The sequence below is a fragment of the Falco punctatus genome (assembly GCF_963210335.1).
Source record: "Falco punctatus genome assembly, chromosome: 4".
Lineage (NCBI taxonomy): Eukaryota > Metazoa > Chordata > Aves > Falconiformes > Falconidae > Falco > Falco punctatus.
The window spans coordinates 19959106-19977935 of NC_137583.1; the positions used below are offsets into that span (position 1 = coordinate 19959106).

An 18830-nucleotide genomic window follows, 5' to 3' on the forward strand; every position below is an offset into this window, starting at 1 on the left:
TGCTGGAACGGCCTCTCAAATACGTCACAATGGTTTTGACAACTCCTAATGCTGGAAAAAAAAGTTGGAAAAAATTAGAAATGTTAGAAAGTCATGAAGTCTTTGGGATCCTGGAAATAATAAGTAGTCATGGTGGAGAGGAATTTCTTTTTTTTTTTCCTTTTTTTTGTATGGAAGACATAAAAGAGAACAAAGAAGTATTTGTTCCTTGACTCCCGATCTAGGAAGCATGACCAGCCTGTGCCTTCCGTGCTTCCTGCGTAGCCAGGGCTGCCAGCTCATTTATTGCTCTGCAAGGAGCGATCCCCATTTGAGGAGCAACAAAGGACTTCAGGCAGGTACTGTGAGGCTGCAGCACAACAAGATCTGGCTGCAAAAAGATGCTATTTTCTAGCTTCAGTATTAATATTAGGTGAAGAGCAGAGTCAGGAACAGAGTGCTCTTTGCTGCTACAGGCTCCTATGCTATGCCATAGGGAAGTTTTGCAAGTGGGGTAATTGCACTGGTGTGGCTTGAAATGCTTTGATTAGGAATTTCCCAAACAGCCTTTTGATGTTACTGGTGACTTCTGCGTGCAGCTTTTTCTTTGCAGAGACATCCAAATAAACAATGAGAGCGCACTGCAGGAGTTTCTGATGTGTTCTGATTAGACGGGTTCAGCATTAGCCTCAACTCTGTCTGGAAAAGGGCTCCGTACGAATACCGAGCAATCAGCCCTCGTAAGATGGAAAAGAGCAAACAAGCCTCACTGCACCAGCTGACAGCAAGAGCAAAACGACAAGACTCATGCATGTAAATATTCCAGAAAGAAACAGCTGAGAAAAAGAAAGGCAGAAAGACCTAATGTTTCTTTGCCCTTATTACCACTCCAAAAGCCATGAAAGAATCCGGGTGTTGCAAACTGCAGCCCTTCTCCCTCTTCCTTCCAGATCCTGCTGGTTTTCCACAAGCAATCGGGACATGCTGGCTCCGCTGTGGCTCCCAATCCTCCTCCCTTTGAAAGGCTTCGAGCCCCGCTCGGGCTCCAAGCTCACGAGCCTGCACAGCCACAGCGTCCGCCCCACAAAACCCAGGCTGCCAGCGAGCACTGCGAGGGGATTTAAGAAAGGAGCAGAGATGCATTAAATGCAACCTGTACCATGCTCGTGTACTTCATTTCCCTTCTGGGGGGTGAAGGGAAAGCAGCACAGGGAAAAAGAAGAAAAAAGGTCTGCAAAACAAGGATCCACGTGAGGAGACCTATACACTTGCGATTTTTTAGGGGAGTTGGTGGGTTTTTTTGGTTTTAGCTTTTCAGTTTGTGAATCAGAAGTGATGTTTCGTAGCTCTGCTCTCTTTAAAAAAAGTAAATCATAGACTCAGGTTTACCTTTAAACAGCCAAATAAATGAGGCTGCAGCAGTCCATCCAGCCTACTGCAAGGTAACACACTTGCCTGAAGCCAAACCTTTGCACTCTGGAGGAAGCCACACTCAAAACCACAAAAGCAGAGCTGTGCATTGTCTTCACACTCCTCTCCCACAGCAAGTGGCCCCCAGTTTTCCAGCCAGATTTTTGGTGGTTCTACTTTTGGTCATGCAAACAAGGAAAGATGGGCAGCAGCTCTGCGATCACAAATGCAGTTTCTTCTTGAGGGAGCTGCCTCTGAGAGATGGGAAGGAGCCTGCCCACAGCTGGGATCCAACACAAGCCGGGTCCCAGGGCACTTGGCTGCCTCAGCATGGCACTGCACAGTCGCATGCTGGTGGGATGCGGTTGGACTGGCACGGCTGTTCATCACATCTGTAGAGTCTTTTGCAGACAACTTTCTGCTTTGGAAACTCCCATTGGGACCTAAATGCAATAAAATGCAGCTGGACGTCCACAGCTAATTACTGCGAGGGCTGCACAATTGACAGGTAAGGAACAGGCACAGCCCTGCCTGGGTTCCTAAAGCTCCTTCCAAGCTGCGGGGTGTAGCCTCTTCTTGTTTTAATTGCCCCCAAACTGCTGTGCCAAAGAGCTCAGATTTAAATAAAAATAGCTTGAGTCTTAAAACAATTGGCTGTTTGGCCCAGAAATAAATTTGCAAAACCCTAAGGAGCCAAGAACTAGTTTTCCCCATCCAGAGCTCCCCAGCTCCTTCTGTATTCCCTACAGGTAACAAACACGACCCCCCCAACACAACACCCAAGTCCAGCACATACCTTGAAGCAGCCTCGGTGCCCTTATCCCTGCAGCCTCCGCTGACCGCAGCTCCAGCATCGCACACGGTTCTAAAGCAAAGGATTTCCAGCAGACGGATCAACCGAAATCCCAGGGACGTGGTGACTGGGCAGGCTCAGCGGGCACCTTCCATGGAGTTTGTTTGCTGGCTGCATTCAAGCCTCCACCTGGTGATGAGGCAGGTGGATGCCCATCTCCTCCACTCTTGCTGCTGTACCCTGGCAGCGGCTCCGGCACCTTCGGCTGCTGCAGGCTGAGGACAGGGACCGTACGCTCCGAGGCAAGGACTAGTTCCCTACTCACCCGTCCGGCATGCCAAGCAAGTGCTTTTCAGGTCTATAGAACAACCACTACCTTTCCTGTTTCTTCTTATTCTTGGCACAAAGGATTCCGAATCGTTTCCAACTGAGGTTAAAAGCCTTTAGGAGCCTGCACAGTGTTGGGGTTTTTTTAAGCAACCTCTAATTCTAACACAGGCTTCTCCCAGCACACACAAAAATATCCAAATAGCTTTTAGTTTAGGCACTGTCCTCATGTTCCTGAAGAAAAGCTCTAGAGTAAGATACTTCTTTTCCCCTATGCATTTCACCTATTGCTTGCTTTTCAAGTTTCAGCTTCATATGTGAACAGTTCAGTCACACATCTCCTGTCTCGGGTGGGTGGGGGGGAAATACAAACTTAAAAAAAGCATAGTAATTCACATCACCTTGTTTCCTAGGCAGAGGACCAGCATACTGCCTGCAAAATACCAGTATTTTTACACTACAAAAATACAATTAGGCTCTCAATTAAATTTTATTAGTTTTACTCGTGGGAGTTCATTAGCACAAGACAGCTGAAGGAACTCCCAAGGGCTCTCACCGAAACCCTCTGCACTAAGCCTCACCGTTTTCTGCAGCTACAGAAAAGAGAAAAAAGATTTATCAGAACCCAAATTCTGCAGACACATCTGCCACAAACTCTCCATACATCGTCAGTCCCAGCGAACAAACTGGGTTTACTCACTCGACTGAAGTTTTCTGTGTGCGCAACCCAGTGTTTGCAGAAGTGGGTGCTCGAGCGGTGGCTCACGGGCAAGACGTACAGACTGACAAACTGCTTCAACAAGACTCCACTTTTTCTCAGTACTGGCATCTCCCAAAAAAGAGAGCTTTCAGATGTAATTAAATTTTACTATTTTATTTGTGAAAAAACTACAAGCAGAATTCATAAATAGACATTTCTATTTAAAGCAGGAAAATGATAAAGTGGCTTCTAATAACAGTCGTGCACATGCCAGTAACAGGAATATATTAACATCTTTTATTTGCTAGACAAAGAGCAGTGTCCAATATAAATTTCCCAAAAACATTTAAGACCTGTGAATTTCTGACCAGTTCACAAAACCACCATTGACACTTTAGCATGAAGATTAAAACAAACCTAACAGGACTGTCAGCTCTAAAGACTTTACAGAGCGGAAAAACTTTCAAAAGCGTTATACAAGCTGTCTTTCTGGGCAAATGAAAAATATAGCTCGTATAATACATTAACATAAAAATCCACAAGATAAGATTATGTTTTGACATACTTAAACAAGCATTCTATATTTGTCTCCAACAAACAAAGCTAAGGAAATAATGTAACCATCTTTACACAGTAAATTAAGGTTACAAGTCATACACAAGAACAGAACTGCTTGCGCATTAAAAACTGTTCAGCTCCATTGTCATACTCTAAATGTTGGCTCTTAAAACCATTCGGTTACATACAAGCAAAGGTTATTATATAGTCAGCAATTAATAAATTTTCAATAATTTAAGTTTATGGTAGAGCTTAAAAAAGTAGACTGAGAATGATCTTGGTAAGGCAGGTGAAAACATCTCAGTGGAAATAAACTCACGGAAGCTGCTGCCAAATTTTTGATCTGTCCAATTTGAAACAAGCAAAGTGTTCCAATAAATAGCTTGGTGGTGTAAAACGCTGTCATTTTTCCTTTGCAGAACTACGTCAAACTGAGCAAGTCAGGCAAGCTGTGTTGGTGTCTGTGTGTGTGTGTCTGTGTGTGTGTGTGTGTCTGTGTAAGAGTTGAAACTTCGCAAATGTAACACTGTGCTTTACTTACCTGCTTTCTGTGCCACTGAACACCACAAATCTGGTCCTTCCCCTACACTAGTGTTTTGGTTGGTTTGGCTTTTAAACACGTTCCCCACCAACAGCGGGGTATCCCACAGACACAGCGCGGAGGGAATCCCACCCGTGGACGCGTGCCATGAGTATGCTAACTTCAGAAATCAAGTGTAAAAGCAAACGTTATCCTTCAAATCCACAACACAACAGCTACGGATGAGGCTGGGGAGGTTCAATGCTTAGCTAGCAATTTCTATTGAATGCAGAATTACAGGTCACTTGTTCCAAAGAAATTTTCCTACTTATTTATAGCAAGCTACTTTATTGAGGAGGCACGCCCAAAAGAGATAGATGTTACTGACTTTACCAGTAGCCATGAGTAGCTGGTTACGGCGTTAAAGCTTTTTCAACTGATCTACAGGTCCATTTTCACTTGAAAAAGAAGCAATTTCCTGGTACACACAATGCTTTTTTTTTTTTTTTTTTTTTTTGCACAAATTCCCAGATTCAACGAAGAAGGTGAGTGTGCGGTTTGACTTGAAGCACCAGAATTTGCCCTGCTGAAGCCAGAGGGACTCGCCGCTCGCTCACACTCTTCACTGGATCGCGGCCAAGATGCATGCAAGCCTAATTGATAATGGATCATTTATAAAGCAGTGCAAAATATACAAGTTCAGGGGCATCTTCAAAAAATCTCTCTTAAAAAATTATTCCAATACATTTCAGTAAAATAAATAAATATGGCTGACCAGTTTACCCTCCCTGAGACCCTTAAAGGAATAGTAAAAACTGGAAAAGGAATGTCTTTGCAATATCCCACTAATGTTAAAATGTGGATTGAGAAATTCATAGTATTTAAAACTATGTATAATAAATTGTCTTGATGCTCATAGGAAGCATCTGGTTTCCTTTGGTTCTTTAATAAATACTTTAGAAATGCTTAAAAAGGTAAAGACAGCCTATACTGTGAATATAAGCAGAATTAAGTCGGGGTGCCCATGCTAACGTATCCAGAATAAAACCACTGCTGCAAAGGCACTGCCACTGCACGTACCCTCGAGCAGATCCCTTGCACGTTTCTGTCAGCAGTGTGAAAGGAACCTATGTCTGCTACTCAAAACCACACAGATTTTAAAAGAAATCTTAAATCAGTTGCCTCCACAAAGAGAAATTACTCTTGCTAAGCAAATAATTCACAATATAACAAGCTGGCACAAAGTTGTCAAAATGTGGCCCTCTTTCCTCACGCCCAGAAGTTATGCATTTGATGTCAAATGAATGCCACAGCCTCTGCGCCTGAAATTACTACAAAGCACCCTGGGGCCACTAAATAAAGATGAAAAGCCAAAGAGGTTTGGGTTTTGTTGTGTGTTTTTTTAAAAAAGAAGTTTGTTTCACCTCTTCAGCCTAGTGTTTTAGCAGGATAATGCATGGAAGGTAAACTGCAAAGCAACACTAACAGGCCAGGAAAAGAAATTACAGTCTGAATAGCTTTAGAGCAAGAATGGAGATGCTGGTCATGAGCATGAGCCACGCATGTCACTCACTTGCCAGCATAAAAGCTTTTCCCTACTTTTGCTCCCATAGCAGGAGACCCAGAAGCATCCAAATGCTGACAAGCCCAACATCATCCCTGGACGAGATGCTGTTCAGAAATGGAATACAGATGGACTTCAAGAAGAGCCACCCCAACAGCACGGCCGAGACAGACAGAAGGGGGCTGACGACCACCGACCCACATGCCGCTGGCTGGAGTGAGCGCCTGTTCGCTCCCAGTCCTACGGCTCCCTGCTGCCTTCAAACCGCTCCAGTTCTAGTTACCTCGGTTACTGATGCAGGTGGACAAAATTAATTAAATCTAAAACCACCAAATATCTGTGGGACTGGCTATGCACAACATAGCAATGCTCACGTTACCAAAATACATGACTCCGTGGCATGCCAACACCAGTCTGGCTGCGAACGCTTACGCTCCAGCTGGGCACGAACTTGCACATCACCAATCCAAGTTACCCTACTGGAAATACAAGCTACCTGGAGCAAATTTTTTCTCATTTCAGATCCCAAGCTATAAAAATCAAAACTGTGTGTCCAGTACATTTTAGCCATTGCCTAGGGAAGAAACGGGGAAGGAACAATAGAGAGAATGGATCCCCATCCAGGTTCAAACCTTCAGGAACGCTTTTCACCTAAGACCAGTTCCATTTCAGTACTTTCACAGAAGGGGACTGTCCCAGATCTTGAACGGTTCAATTATTTTTTTTTTTTCACTTCACAGTGTTTCAAGCACCAGCGTTTCCATGTATTGGTTTCAAATAACCCTTTATATATATTTATTTATATATATATTTATATATAATTTATATCAAAACTGATAGTACACAGTATAACTGGAAGAAGAACTGAACTTAAAAAGGATATGTTGAAAGAGGATGGAGTTTGTGAATGCAATAAATAAAGCTCCCTTCCCTCCCCACCCGCTCCCGACCCCAAAACAAAAAGTTGTAATGTTCATGGAAAATTGTGCACAGCAGATATTATAAAAAAGTAGATTCAGGAGCACATCCAATTATAAATGATTGTTAGGAAAATCATATAAAACAATGGAATACATAAAAGTGTCAAGAGTAATTGTTAGGGTGAGAAATTCCTTGGTGGCCAGATGCCCACGGCAAGCAGAAATTATATCCTGGTTGCATCGGTAAGAGGTTGATGTCCAAGAAAGTGTGTGTTCAAGCGCAGAAGAGGCTCTCCAGGATTTGAACAGCATGGGCAGGTGGAGTGTTTGAATTTCATACCCTGATTCATAGTTTCCACAATTCCATGTGCAATTTTCAGAAAGATTCATCGTTGACTGCCGACATGTCCCCCTTTGGCGTGGAGGAACGGGACGAGCCCTTGTCTGTGCTCTCAGAGCCTGAGCTGCTCTGATTCTGTTGTTCTGATCCTGCACTGGAGGTCACTGTAGAAGACGACGTGGAAGAAGAGCGAGTCTTTTCTTTAAAGTCTGTGATAATTACTGTGACATTTCCCACTGTGACTGCCAGCTGCTGCGCGGTACTTCTGTCCACATTTTTCAGTCTGGGTCTAAAACAAATGAGAAAACATTTATAAGAAGGATAAAAACAAACAAGAAAGGAAAAGTTTATTAGAAAAAGCATTTGACAACAAACTCAGTGTGACTCGTCCTCCACTCGCCTGCACAGATGGCAATAACTGGGAAGAGAACCTAGGCAGCAGCAAGCGCTGCACAGCAGAGGACAAAGGTTTGACCTGCTCCCTGTGACAGCCCGGGCTGCGAGGGCTGCAGCAGCATGCTCAGCCCCAGAGGAAAGACCTGTCTTGCAGAGCTCTGCAAAGGGCATCTGCTGTAGACTTATCCCTAACCCAACTCTGCCAGAAAGGAGGACACTACAGCAGAGCCAAGCGGCCAGGAGCCAGACAGACCGAAGGATCTCCTCCCCAAGCGGCAGATGAAAGAGTTCTCTTATCTAAATTCACCATCTCATCATGTGCCCTGATGTTATGAGACAAGGCTGTGACTCTGCAATACAAAACCACATGAAAGCATTTGACCACAGCTCTTTCATTCCCATATTGGAACTCTGCAGCTGCAAACAACACAGGCACTGGGACAACTTGGCTTCTCCCGCAACTGCTTTGAGCTTATACAAATCAGATGCCCAATCAGCCTATGTATAAAATTGCTCAAAATGTTCCCTCTGGAACCAAGGTTATTGTAAATAAAATCCAGTATGTACAACAGTATTTCTTGCAGCTAGTGCTTTTGGTTAGAGGAAGGGAGAAAAAGACTAAAAGGGGGGAAAAAAAACCCACCAGAAAAGAACACATTGGTATTTATTGCTCAGGATTATCTCAGTAATTTGCATGCTGTGCTATCATTCAGTTAGTAATGTAGCTAATAAGGGTCTAGACTCGAGGAAGCCAACATTCATGCACATTTCAGGGGCTGGTCCAAAGCTCTGATACAACAAAACTTGGACACTCCTTCAGCTACCAGCAAATTCCAAGTCATCCACAGCAACTGCTGCAATTCACAGCTTTTACTCCTAATTAAGGGTCAGGCTTAAGCAGCAGAATATTCCCAAAAGGGAAATTAAAAAGGAGAGTCTTTATACATCAGTGAAAAGTAGCTTGCTGAAAACTGCCTTATTCCAAGGGATGGAGGGAAGGTTAGTTTACTTTGGGATCAAGCTCCAGCTTTTAAACCAATCTGCCTTTACTCCTCCTCATCTGCAGCTAGGCTAGTGTGGTCGAAACGAAAAAAAGAGGAAATTAAGCCGACTTTGTATCGGCCATGCATATTCAGTGGCTTGCAGCGGTAAGTTAAGGGGACAGTCCTTAAGTAGTAGGCATCCAAGTGGTATTCTAGAACTGGACAGAATATAAAAAAGTATTAAGGACAGATGTACGGCTTCAAAAATAGAACAATGGTATTTCTGCAAGATTCCTTACCAAAAATGAAGTTACCGCACTGAAAATAGTATTTTCACATCTAACCTAGGAGACTGTTTCAATTTTTAACAAGTACCACAGCAAAGGCTAGAAAATACAACTAAAAATACTGCTACACTGGGATAACCATCAGTAAAACCTCCTACTTGAAAAACAGCCCCTTCGTTTAGTGACCAGCCTTTTCAGCCCCATAGCCGTGCTTCGTGAATTCCCGCAGCAGTGTGACACACGCCCACGCATATGTGTTGTACATACGTGCTCACGGGAGTTGGGAAATTCAACACGTAACCCCAGGCTAGGCTAAATGATGTCACCCTGTTTGTGGGCAACAAGAAAGGCCAGCTAGCTCAGCGAGTTTTGGGGTTTCCGTCAGCCTTCAGATAGCATCTCAGCAGACGCAGGCTGCCCCCAAAGCATCGGCAGCAAACACAGCACAAGCGTTCCCGGAAGCGTAGTACGCGTACGTATTTTCCTCCCTAAGCCCCGAGTTCCTCTAGGAAACCCAGTTCTTCCTGTAATTTGCCTGGGTCATTTGTTTTTTCTTGTACTCAGAAACAGCCAAAAAACGCTGGCCCAGATACCGGAACAGACCTTATTGCCTCTACCTTTCTGTAGTGTTGAACACGCACTCCCACTATTGCTTGTCAAAAGCCAGTGCTGATAGCCATAACTGGGGGGGTGGGGGAGAAGAAAAAAAGAAAGAGAGAAAGGAATTGATGTGGCCTAAGCTGCATTACATTCTGCCCAGAACAGCTCCCGCTACCAGCGGCCTTTGAGACAAGCCACGCACTGAGCACCTGAATGAAACTGCCCATGCATCCCTAAATGCCATGACAAAGTAACATGGAAGGACTTGGGGGGAAGCAGAGCTGAGGTGCAGGATTTGTCCACAGTCCTGTTCACATTCTCAATGTCAGTTTTACAGCTGAGCCCTCCAACCATTTCTGCAGGAGGTTTTAGGGGTCTCCCCTGTGCAAAGAGATGATTAAGCACAGGTGGAAGTCTCCAGACAGTCTCTTCAGCACATGCATGTTTTTTGCTTCCTATAGAAGGCAAAGGGATCGGCCCATTCATGTTATTTTGCAAAATTAAACACTGATGCTTCACGTTTATAGCTAAAAAGGTTCATGGCCAAATAAGAAATATGTTTCAAAATCAATCTGCACACATGCACAGGAAGGCATGGAACAAACCAAGATATTTTGTCAGAAATAGGCATAGTATTCAAGAAGCCCAAACCAGATTTCTTAAAAATCTGGAGAACCTTAAAAGACAATTTACAAAAATAACAAACAGTTAAGAAATCTGGGCATGAAAAAAATCTGAACAGATGTGACTCTGTAAAATTCAGATCCTTTAAAAAGACTCTTGACAGTACTCCTGAGGGCAGTGAATTGCAAGTAAGGTTCCACTAAACTAAATACTTAAAAAGAGTGTTTAGGAACTGAAGGAGATGATGTATCCCTTAAAAATACCCAATCAGACTTGATACTATTAAGGTTTAATAAGGAATGACAAAAGCTTGCCACAAAACATGGACTAAAAGACTGCAGTAGACAGAGTGACTCCTTCAAAGGAGTAAAAACAATTATTTTATGTAATCTATCAATTTAATATTATATCATTAGTCAAGTGCATCAAGTACCCTGCATCCTAAGTCTCAAAATAAGTCCCATTTAAAAAAAAGAAAAAAACCACAACAGGACCAAAAAACCAACATTGCAATAACATTGTATTTCTCTAATCAAATCAGGATTGGCAACTTCAGTCTTTGGGGGCTGAGGAAGAGTTAACAGTAGTCCCGGCAAACAGCTCAGTCTTCTAGCACAGCAAGTCTCACACTGCCCTGGCTACATTCAAACGAGTTCCTGTGTAAAGGATATTCACTCTTATCATTAAAGATTTTCATGCCATTACTTAAAAACTACCAAGGTAACAGTTTTCTGTAGAGTCATGTCTTGCCAAACTGAATGCTAACAGCAGTGTTAACCATATTTCCCATGTGCTTTACAAATGTTTGCAGCTAACTATTATTTTTTCAATTCATGTGGTTTCACTGTAAAATACTTACTACAGCCCATTTTAAAGAGATGCAATTCTCATATAGCCCCTATAGGCAAAGCACCCAGTTGAATTCAGCCTCTTGTAGCTCTCTAAGTTCAGTAATATAAAAACTGTTCTTAGATGCTGAATTTTTCATTTTAGAAACAGAGCACAAGACACCGCTTAAAGAAAACAAGCATGCAGTATAGGCAAGGCCAGGAATAAAGCTCTCTCCGTAGACAGCCACTCATTTGAAACTTGGACAAATAGGAAACCAACCATTCATGCTTTTTGTTGATTGCAATGTTCTAGCAAATTTGTTCATGCAGACTGAATTCCTGTATACTTGGAAAATTATCTTGAAAATTACAGTGACTGAACTATGGATATGGAACTGAAAAAGTAACCTTTGTTACTGCTATCAAGTGATGTTAAGAATTTGATGAAGACGACCACAATTGCTGGTTAATGTTTTTCCCCCCACTGTGGCTTTAATGCCCAATTGACAGTACCATTATTTTAGCAGAGAAGCAAAAACTGAGTGGACAACAGAACTAATATTTCCAATGCCTGAATCCCTTCTCACCAGCACTGTTTGAGTGCCTGTACATGGAGAAGGCTCATAGCCACTGATGGTCTTGCCATACTGACACTGGCAGACCCTGTGGGTTAGACAGTACTCTGTCTCTGTCCATTTAAAAAGAAAAAAAAAAGAAGAAAAAAAAAAAGGTCTCTGTTCTTTATCTAGTGCTCAGATACTGACAGCTTTATACTAAAGTTACCTTGAAGTGTGATTTGAGTCGCTGGTCTTTGTTGTAGTATTCCCAGACTGTATACTGTTTGCTTCGCTAGGAGGATCTTTCACAATATCTGACTTTGGTCTGTAAGAATTGGAGGGAAGAAGTAGAGTAAGATGTTAGTTTAACTGCACAATTAATCAATGCACAGTGCTACTGAAATCACATTTAACAGCGCATCCTTCAAACTTACTTAGTCTTCTTGTTAGTGTTCTTCTTTGTAACACTGGGACTGATTTCCTTCTCTTTGTCAGGTTTTTCTTTGTCTTGTTTTTCCACTTTCTCCTTCTTCTCCTTCTTAGGCGGCGGTGGGGTTGCATATTGCTGGGCAACTTGTTGTGCCACCAACTGAGAGTTTATTCTAGGTTTTCTATAATGACAATAAAAAGAGAGATCTATAGTCAATTTTACACAGTAAAAATAACTGCACCAAAAGCAGTATGAAGATTTATTTTAGCAACCAGGGAAGAATACTCCACTTATAAAGAACCAAATGGATGTCCTTATTTAATGCGAAGTACTACTGCTGCTACCAAATGAGATAGAAATCGTAAAATTAAGAAATACTCTAAACTGCGTCAGTTTTTAGCCTTATCTAACGTTCTTAAGTATAATGCTCCCTTTCTTCCATCCATGTCATGAAATTACAGCCAGTTTTGGGGGGACAATAGTGAAAAAGCAGCTTTCAAGAAGTTGCCAGCTATGAACTGCGGCTATACTTTAAGAGAAGGAACAGAGAGAGTGATAAAAATAAGTTTCCTGATAAACATCGGTCTCTTTCCCATCTTTCAATTTAATTTTTCAAATGAGCTTCTGGTTCCCTGAAGCAGCTAAACCTCACACTAACAAAGAACAAGAGAAGGTAACTGAGATGACTTTGTCCCGAGGGCCAGGAACGAAGCTCTCTGGCAGCAGCACAGAAGACAAGCGGGCATTCACGCTTCCACGGGGCAACAGCCGTGCCAGCCTCCGACACACCATCTTCACACCATTGTCTGCAGTCCCTGATGGTGCTCAGGCAAAATACACAAGCAAGCTGTCTTTCAAAGACTATTTCCATTTCAAATTCTGAATGACACAAAAAAGTAGCTTCGCACATAACCAATACCTTGGTTACTGGTCCTCACGTATGCTGCAGAGATCTGTACCTCCACCACTTCACACTCCTCATCCAATATCTAACGTCTTCTCAGCTTAACAACTCAAAACTTCTCCCTCCTGGCCCGGCATATCACAGCGCGGTTTATACACTGAATACTCTACCTGTTCATGATCGATTCAACCCCTTCAGCCTGCCAGAAAGATCTATGCTCCCTACGTCCACAGTACTGGGGGGGGGGGGGGGGGGGGGGGGGGAGGAGAAAAACTGGTTATCAACTCCATTAGTCGTCCGTTATGAGCTTAGTATCAATTGCAATAGTTGCTCAAGCTTGTCTATAGCTATTATATTAGTCATAAATAAGACTCAAATTTTCTACATATATCAGACTATAACAGATTTTCAATTAAAGCAATGCGCAAGTATCATTAAGTCTACAACTGGCACACAGAAACCCAAGGGTTTCTGCTGCAGAGCTCTGTACCTGTGCCCAGTTTTTACTACAAACATCTAGAGAGACTTTAAGAAGCTACTCAGTGGTTTCATGTGTTTAAGGAAAAAAAAAATCTACAAACCACTAATCATTCACATGTAACATCTGTATTTAGCAATGATACACACTATGAAACACCCAGAGAAGTTCTACTCCCTGTCACAGGAAAATCCAAGTATCTAATAAGCCCCTCTTGGCACTGGTTTTCTGCATAATGGTACCAAGATGTTCTTACTGAAGCCAGTTACACCCAAGTATTTAATTTCACTACCACAGCTTATTATAAAGGCTATGCAAAAGGTTGTAATTAGGCCCCTGACCCATCTCAGCACCACTGGCATTTGGATTTTTCACCCAACATAGAAACTACAACTCATTTTATGCTACAATCTGCATACATTTTTGAGTGACAACAGATGACTAGTCTTCAGCCTTAGGTAACTATGATACTGAAACATTCTGCAGATCAGATCAAGCAGTTACCTGTTCCATAGAACAGCAAAGATATTTAGCATCCTTGCATTTAAAATCCCATATACAGCAATTTCCGTCTGTATGACTAAGAATAAGCACGCAAGAAAAAGTGTTTTGGTTACATGGGATTTTCAGATTGATGCAATGACACTAAAAGCTGACAACAGTAGCTTGTGTCAAGTAACCTGCTAATCACCTACTCAAAAAAGAAAAAAAAAATGAGATAAAGTGTCAAGACATGTTCAAAGAGAGGGCAGATACCATCTCCATACATGATTATACATGATTAACCTCACTGCTTGAAGTTGCCACTTCTGCCCAGACTTACAGTTATGTGCTGTTTACACTACCAGCTAAGTCAGAAAACTGAGCCATTCATGGAAAATCCCAATTCAGGAATCTGAGAGCACCTTCAAAGTTTTTCCACTTTGCATGAGACCGATGTGCCTGCTTGTGATGTTATTTCCAAGCCTTATGTCCAGCCTCCGCAGCTATCAAGCTGTCGCTCCTGTTGCTGGAGTACTGCACTGCTTGAATGAAGACGCAAATTTTAAAATGGAAACTTCAACTAAACTGAAATAAACCCCAATATAAATAAGTCACATGCATTTCCCTAGAGAAGGCTGGAATCCAAAAGAGACCAGCATTAAAGTGCTCCTGCAGAGACACTTTGCCCTGTGAGCTCCCACTCCTTATCTGTGCCTGTGACAGCACACCACGTTTATTAAACTTTATCATTTTCTGGCCAGCCACTGACATAACTAGCACAACTTCTTCCAAAGCCACATTTGCATATTTCTTCTTCCCAGCCAGCCACTGCGGCGGGTAAGGGCAAATCCAAAACTGAAAGCGATGAGAGCAGGCAGCAACGTGTGCAGGCAGGGGACCTGCAGGAAGGGGGGCCAGCCCTGCTGATGGGGTTTGTCCTGCCACACCAAGGAAGGGAATGGAAAGCTGCTGAGATTTTGGCCAACACCGAGTATATTTCAAGATCTGCTGTGTTACTAGAACAGATATTATTTTTTTAAAATAATATAAATAATCCAATTGCTTTCCAATTCCTAATTTTGCCATTTCACTTGCTAGCAGCAAGCTTAGGAAGATTAAAAAACAGGTAAGTTAAGCACCTGGCATGCTAATAGTAATAAACTCCTTCAAATAAGGTCCCCGCTGCCAGCACAGCCAGGACACACTGGTTACAAGCCCTTTACAAAGAAGCCAAGCAAAGCAAGCAGAGCAGTGCATTTTTAACCACAGCAAACCATGACCATAGTAACCACAATCAAATAAAGTAGCTGCAATATCCAAAACTTGCTCCAAGTTTCCCAGCCTACCAAAAATACACTTCAAGGGCTAACACTGATCATCTAGCACCCTGACACACATCATCCCTCCAGACACTGTTCCTGCCTCTACAGCCATCCGTGCCATATCCTAGTCACGCTGTTTGCCAAAGCAGCCACCCTCCTCATGAGCATTGTGAATTCCTCTCCTGCTGTGGCAGCAGGTAGCTTGCACTGCCTTCTAGAAATAAGGAAAAAAGTAAATTCAATAATGCTTTGCAGTGGATACTAGTCATCGTCCCTTTCAGAATGTGAACAAGGAAGGAAAAAAAAAAAAAGTATCAGTGGAGAGATGCAAGCCTTATTCCCACTTGGGCTACAATGATTTAACATGCTCTGGCTTCTACTACAGAATGTAGAGTCATAAGAACAGAGAGATTCTTTTTTCCTTTTTCTGTTTTTGAACATTACAATGTGACTGAGACTCCCTGTCCCTAATTTTGTTCCAACTGGCTTTTTTTTTTTTTTTTTTTTTTTAATTTTTTTTTGTATGGGGTTTTTTTCAGTCTCCAAAGAGCATGCTTCAACCCAAAGATGCAGCTATTATGTTAAAATAAGCTATCATTCAGCAGAATCACCTGAACAGAAAGTTGGACCACTTCTAAATTTTTTTGTAAGAATAAACAGACACAAAAACAAGTACTAACTGGTTTTTACCTCCAAATCCACTCATCAGCTTTCTTCCTGTAACATTAAAATGTTCATACAAACAAAGACTACATCTAAGTGACAAATATCAAACCCCAACTCAGTCTCTTCCAGGCTGTCCAACCAGCGCTCACATTTAAGGAACAACTGTATCATCATTTACTAGAAGGTTTAAAGTATCAACGTTACACCCAAACCACAGCTAACAAGTCTCAACTTCCAAAAAATTATTTGAAAAGATGTAATACTTAATATCATACTTGGTTCTTGAATTCCTAAGCAGGTATCAAATGCTGAGCCACAGCACTCTGCTGCTTCTTGCAGGCCACTGGGTCTCCCCGACAAGGAGACACATGTTTTCCTTATCTGCTCCCCGGTCCCTGCTGGGACCCCTCCAACAGCAGTGGCACCCAACATCTCCTATAAAAGAGACTGCTTGGTTCCCCTCCAACCTGTGTCCCTACAAACTGAGATGTGCTGTGACACCTTGGTGGCACCGTTAACTTAAGCCTCCTGCACTCAGTATCGGGCGAGTGCTTTCAAACACAGAGAAGCCAGGAGTGTGCAATACACACACCAACTGATAGTGCCAGCAGAGGAACACTGGAAGAACCAATCTTCAATGCAAGTACCTGAAATCGGGACATTTCCTTCTATCTGAACATTAAAATGAACTTATGCTCTGCTCAGACAATTTCCCCCCTAATTGAAACAACAGCCTGGGTAAAGACTCCACCATCAAGATCCAACACCGATGTGACAAATAAATAAACATTCTCCTCCTCCTTTTTTCAACATGAACATGTCTTCTCCCACTATAAAACTGACAGAAATTAAACTAAACTGTGATTTCCGAGTTATGTTCGGCCAAGTAAATTGTTTCACATTAGTTAGAGTGTAGTTTACATCACAGGAGCATATATTTGCGGAACAATGATCTCTGCAGCAAGGACATACCAACATGTAAAAAAGCTGAAACACATTTCTCTATTCGGAGCACGGTTGTGGCACTTAGGTCGTTATCACCAACTATCATAAATGATGTACATAACCACTCTTTACTACCTTTTAGCAACAGGCCTGCACAGAAAGATTATGCCTGCAAATACTATACCCTCAGATTGTCATATGAAGTGACACTGGGATGTTTGGCTCATGGGAAGCGGAATAAGTGCAAGACATTTCCTCAAGGGCTCACTGCCTATACTACTGTGCTCTTGAAATAAAAAAATAAAAGTTAAAAAAAATCCAACGAAAACCAACTGTACTTTTAAGGTTCTGGCAAGCATCTTGCAGTATTTCACAGCTTGCGTTTTCTTCTGTATCTCAGCGTTTCCTGTTACAGCTTGTCTCAGGACCAAATCCAGAGCACGGACAACCCAGGAATTCTGCTGCTCCGCTCGCAACCCCTGCAACTGGGCTTAGGAGTAGAGTAGCGCAAATCACCACACTTCCAACACATGGTAGTTACTCAGACCTGGATTTCAACAGGGATATAGGCGGATAAGCTGCACCACATTTGTCATGTGACCCTAACTTCTGTATCTGTTTGGGATTTCTTTGGTCCCGGCTGCCTCGGGAAAAGACCAGCCACCTGCCTCCTGCAGACACTGCGGAGTGGAGACCGCGGCTGGCTTTATACCCACAGCAACACAGAGACCTTGAGGGACTCCAGCAATCCCCAGAAATGTGGATCTAATTACAATTGCTCTTACTTCCCTACAACTATGTTATCAGAAGAATGAAAGTGGCATCGAGTGGGATTTCAGAGTCAAAAGCCTCCTGTAACATGAAGTACCGAGGATTTGGATAATTTCATGCTGTTCTGGCTTTGATGCAAGTGGTGATACCAGCAGACCTCTGCACGGCTCACCATTTCTTTGAGAAAATTTGTTTCATACACTGTGCAGTGTGAAGTACATGATTACTGTAATAATCCTAGTCACACATGAATATATCTTTGCTCAAAGAAAACCAAGAAAATAAGACTAAAAGTATTTATATGTTTATAAAGCAGTTAGTGCCAGAACAATAACACAATAAGCATACTTCTTATGTTAAGCAAAAAGTTTAAAGCAAGGTTAGAAACTAACCCATAAAAAAAAAAAATCTCCTTAAAAGAGTTTTACAGAAGAACTACCAAAGCTTTGGAGAAATTAAGCCATAAACATGACAGGACGAGCACTCATTCTTGCATGCATATTTTCCAGCTCATTTGTGATGACCACACAGTCCTTTTTAGCAACAAGAGAAAGGATTAATGGAGAAATTGTCCTTAGTGTACAACTGTAAAGCAGTATGGAAGCAGTATACATTTATCTGGGAAGTTCTCCATGTAATACAAGACCACAAGGCAACTACAAAACAGTAAAAGATGACTTGGATGAACAGCAAGAAATATGTGACCGAGCAGTATTTTGTTGAAAGAGAAGAATTTTCCTTTAACACTGATGGGTTAATGCTGTGTTTTCATTTAGAAGACAGATGTTTAAAAATACGTAAGCTACTCTAAGGAATATCCACTTCTGGGCTACAGGTGTTAGGCACAGCAACATGTTTGAAAGATTCTGAGAGCTAAGTCTGAACATTTTGGAAAAAACATGAAAGAAAGTTAACAGCTTCACACAAACAAAACAATTGTTCACCACAAAATAAACTAAGTACATCTAAAACTGTACAGCCACCTCCAGAAAGCCTCCAACAAACTGTTCAATGTCGTTCTCAACCATCCAGCCCACTGTCTCCTGTCTCCTTGGAAGAGCCAAGGATAGGCAACGCAGAGATAAAGGAGCCTCAGCTTCCCAATAACTATTCCTGGCCCTGACAACAAACCTTGAGCTACTCAGATTTCAGAAGAGTATTTTAAACTTTGTGTTTGGCCATCAGAAGTTTTCAGACTTCAGCTTATTTCTCACAGCTTGAACACCTTCCACAGTACTTATGTTTTTAAACTTTAAAAAGTTCTAACATTCACAGTACTTAATATTTAGTGTTCTCACAAATCTGCCAGCTCCCTGCTTTTCTTCAATTCCACCTCCCCCCCCTTCCCTTCTCTTTTGTAAAGTCAAATTAAGAATGGGAAAGTTATTAAATTAAATGCAAGCTGTCACCCCCATTTACACAACATGACAGGCATTACTGTTT

At 42.2% G+C, this 18830-nt stretch overlaps 1 protein-coding gene across 1 annotated transcript in view; it reads right to left on the minus strand.

The window, feature by feature from the left end:
- Positions 1-3483: 3483 nt before the first annotated feature.
- The window catches only part of RYBP (RING1 and YY1 binding protein), a 46829-nt gene continuing 31482 nt past the window's right edge, over positions 3484-18830 (minus strand). The window contains exons 3-5 of the mRNA XM_080384378.1: positions 11823-11999; positions 11615-11713; positions 3484-7400 (exon numbers count right to left, since the gene is read on the minus strand). Of these exons, the coding sequence (XP_080240504.1) occupies positions 7148-7400; positions 11615-11713; positions 11823-11999 (529 nt within the window). The 3' untranslated portion in view covers positions 3484-7147. The remainder of the gene's footprint in view (positions 7401-11614; positions 11714-11822; positions 12000-18830) is intronic.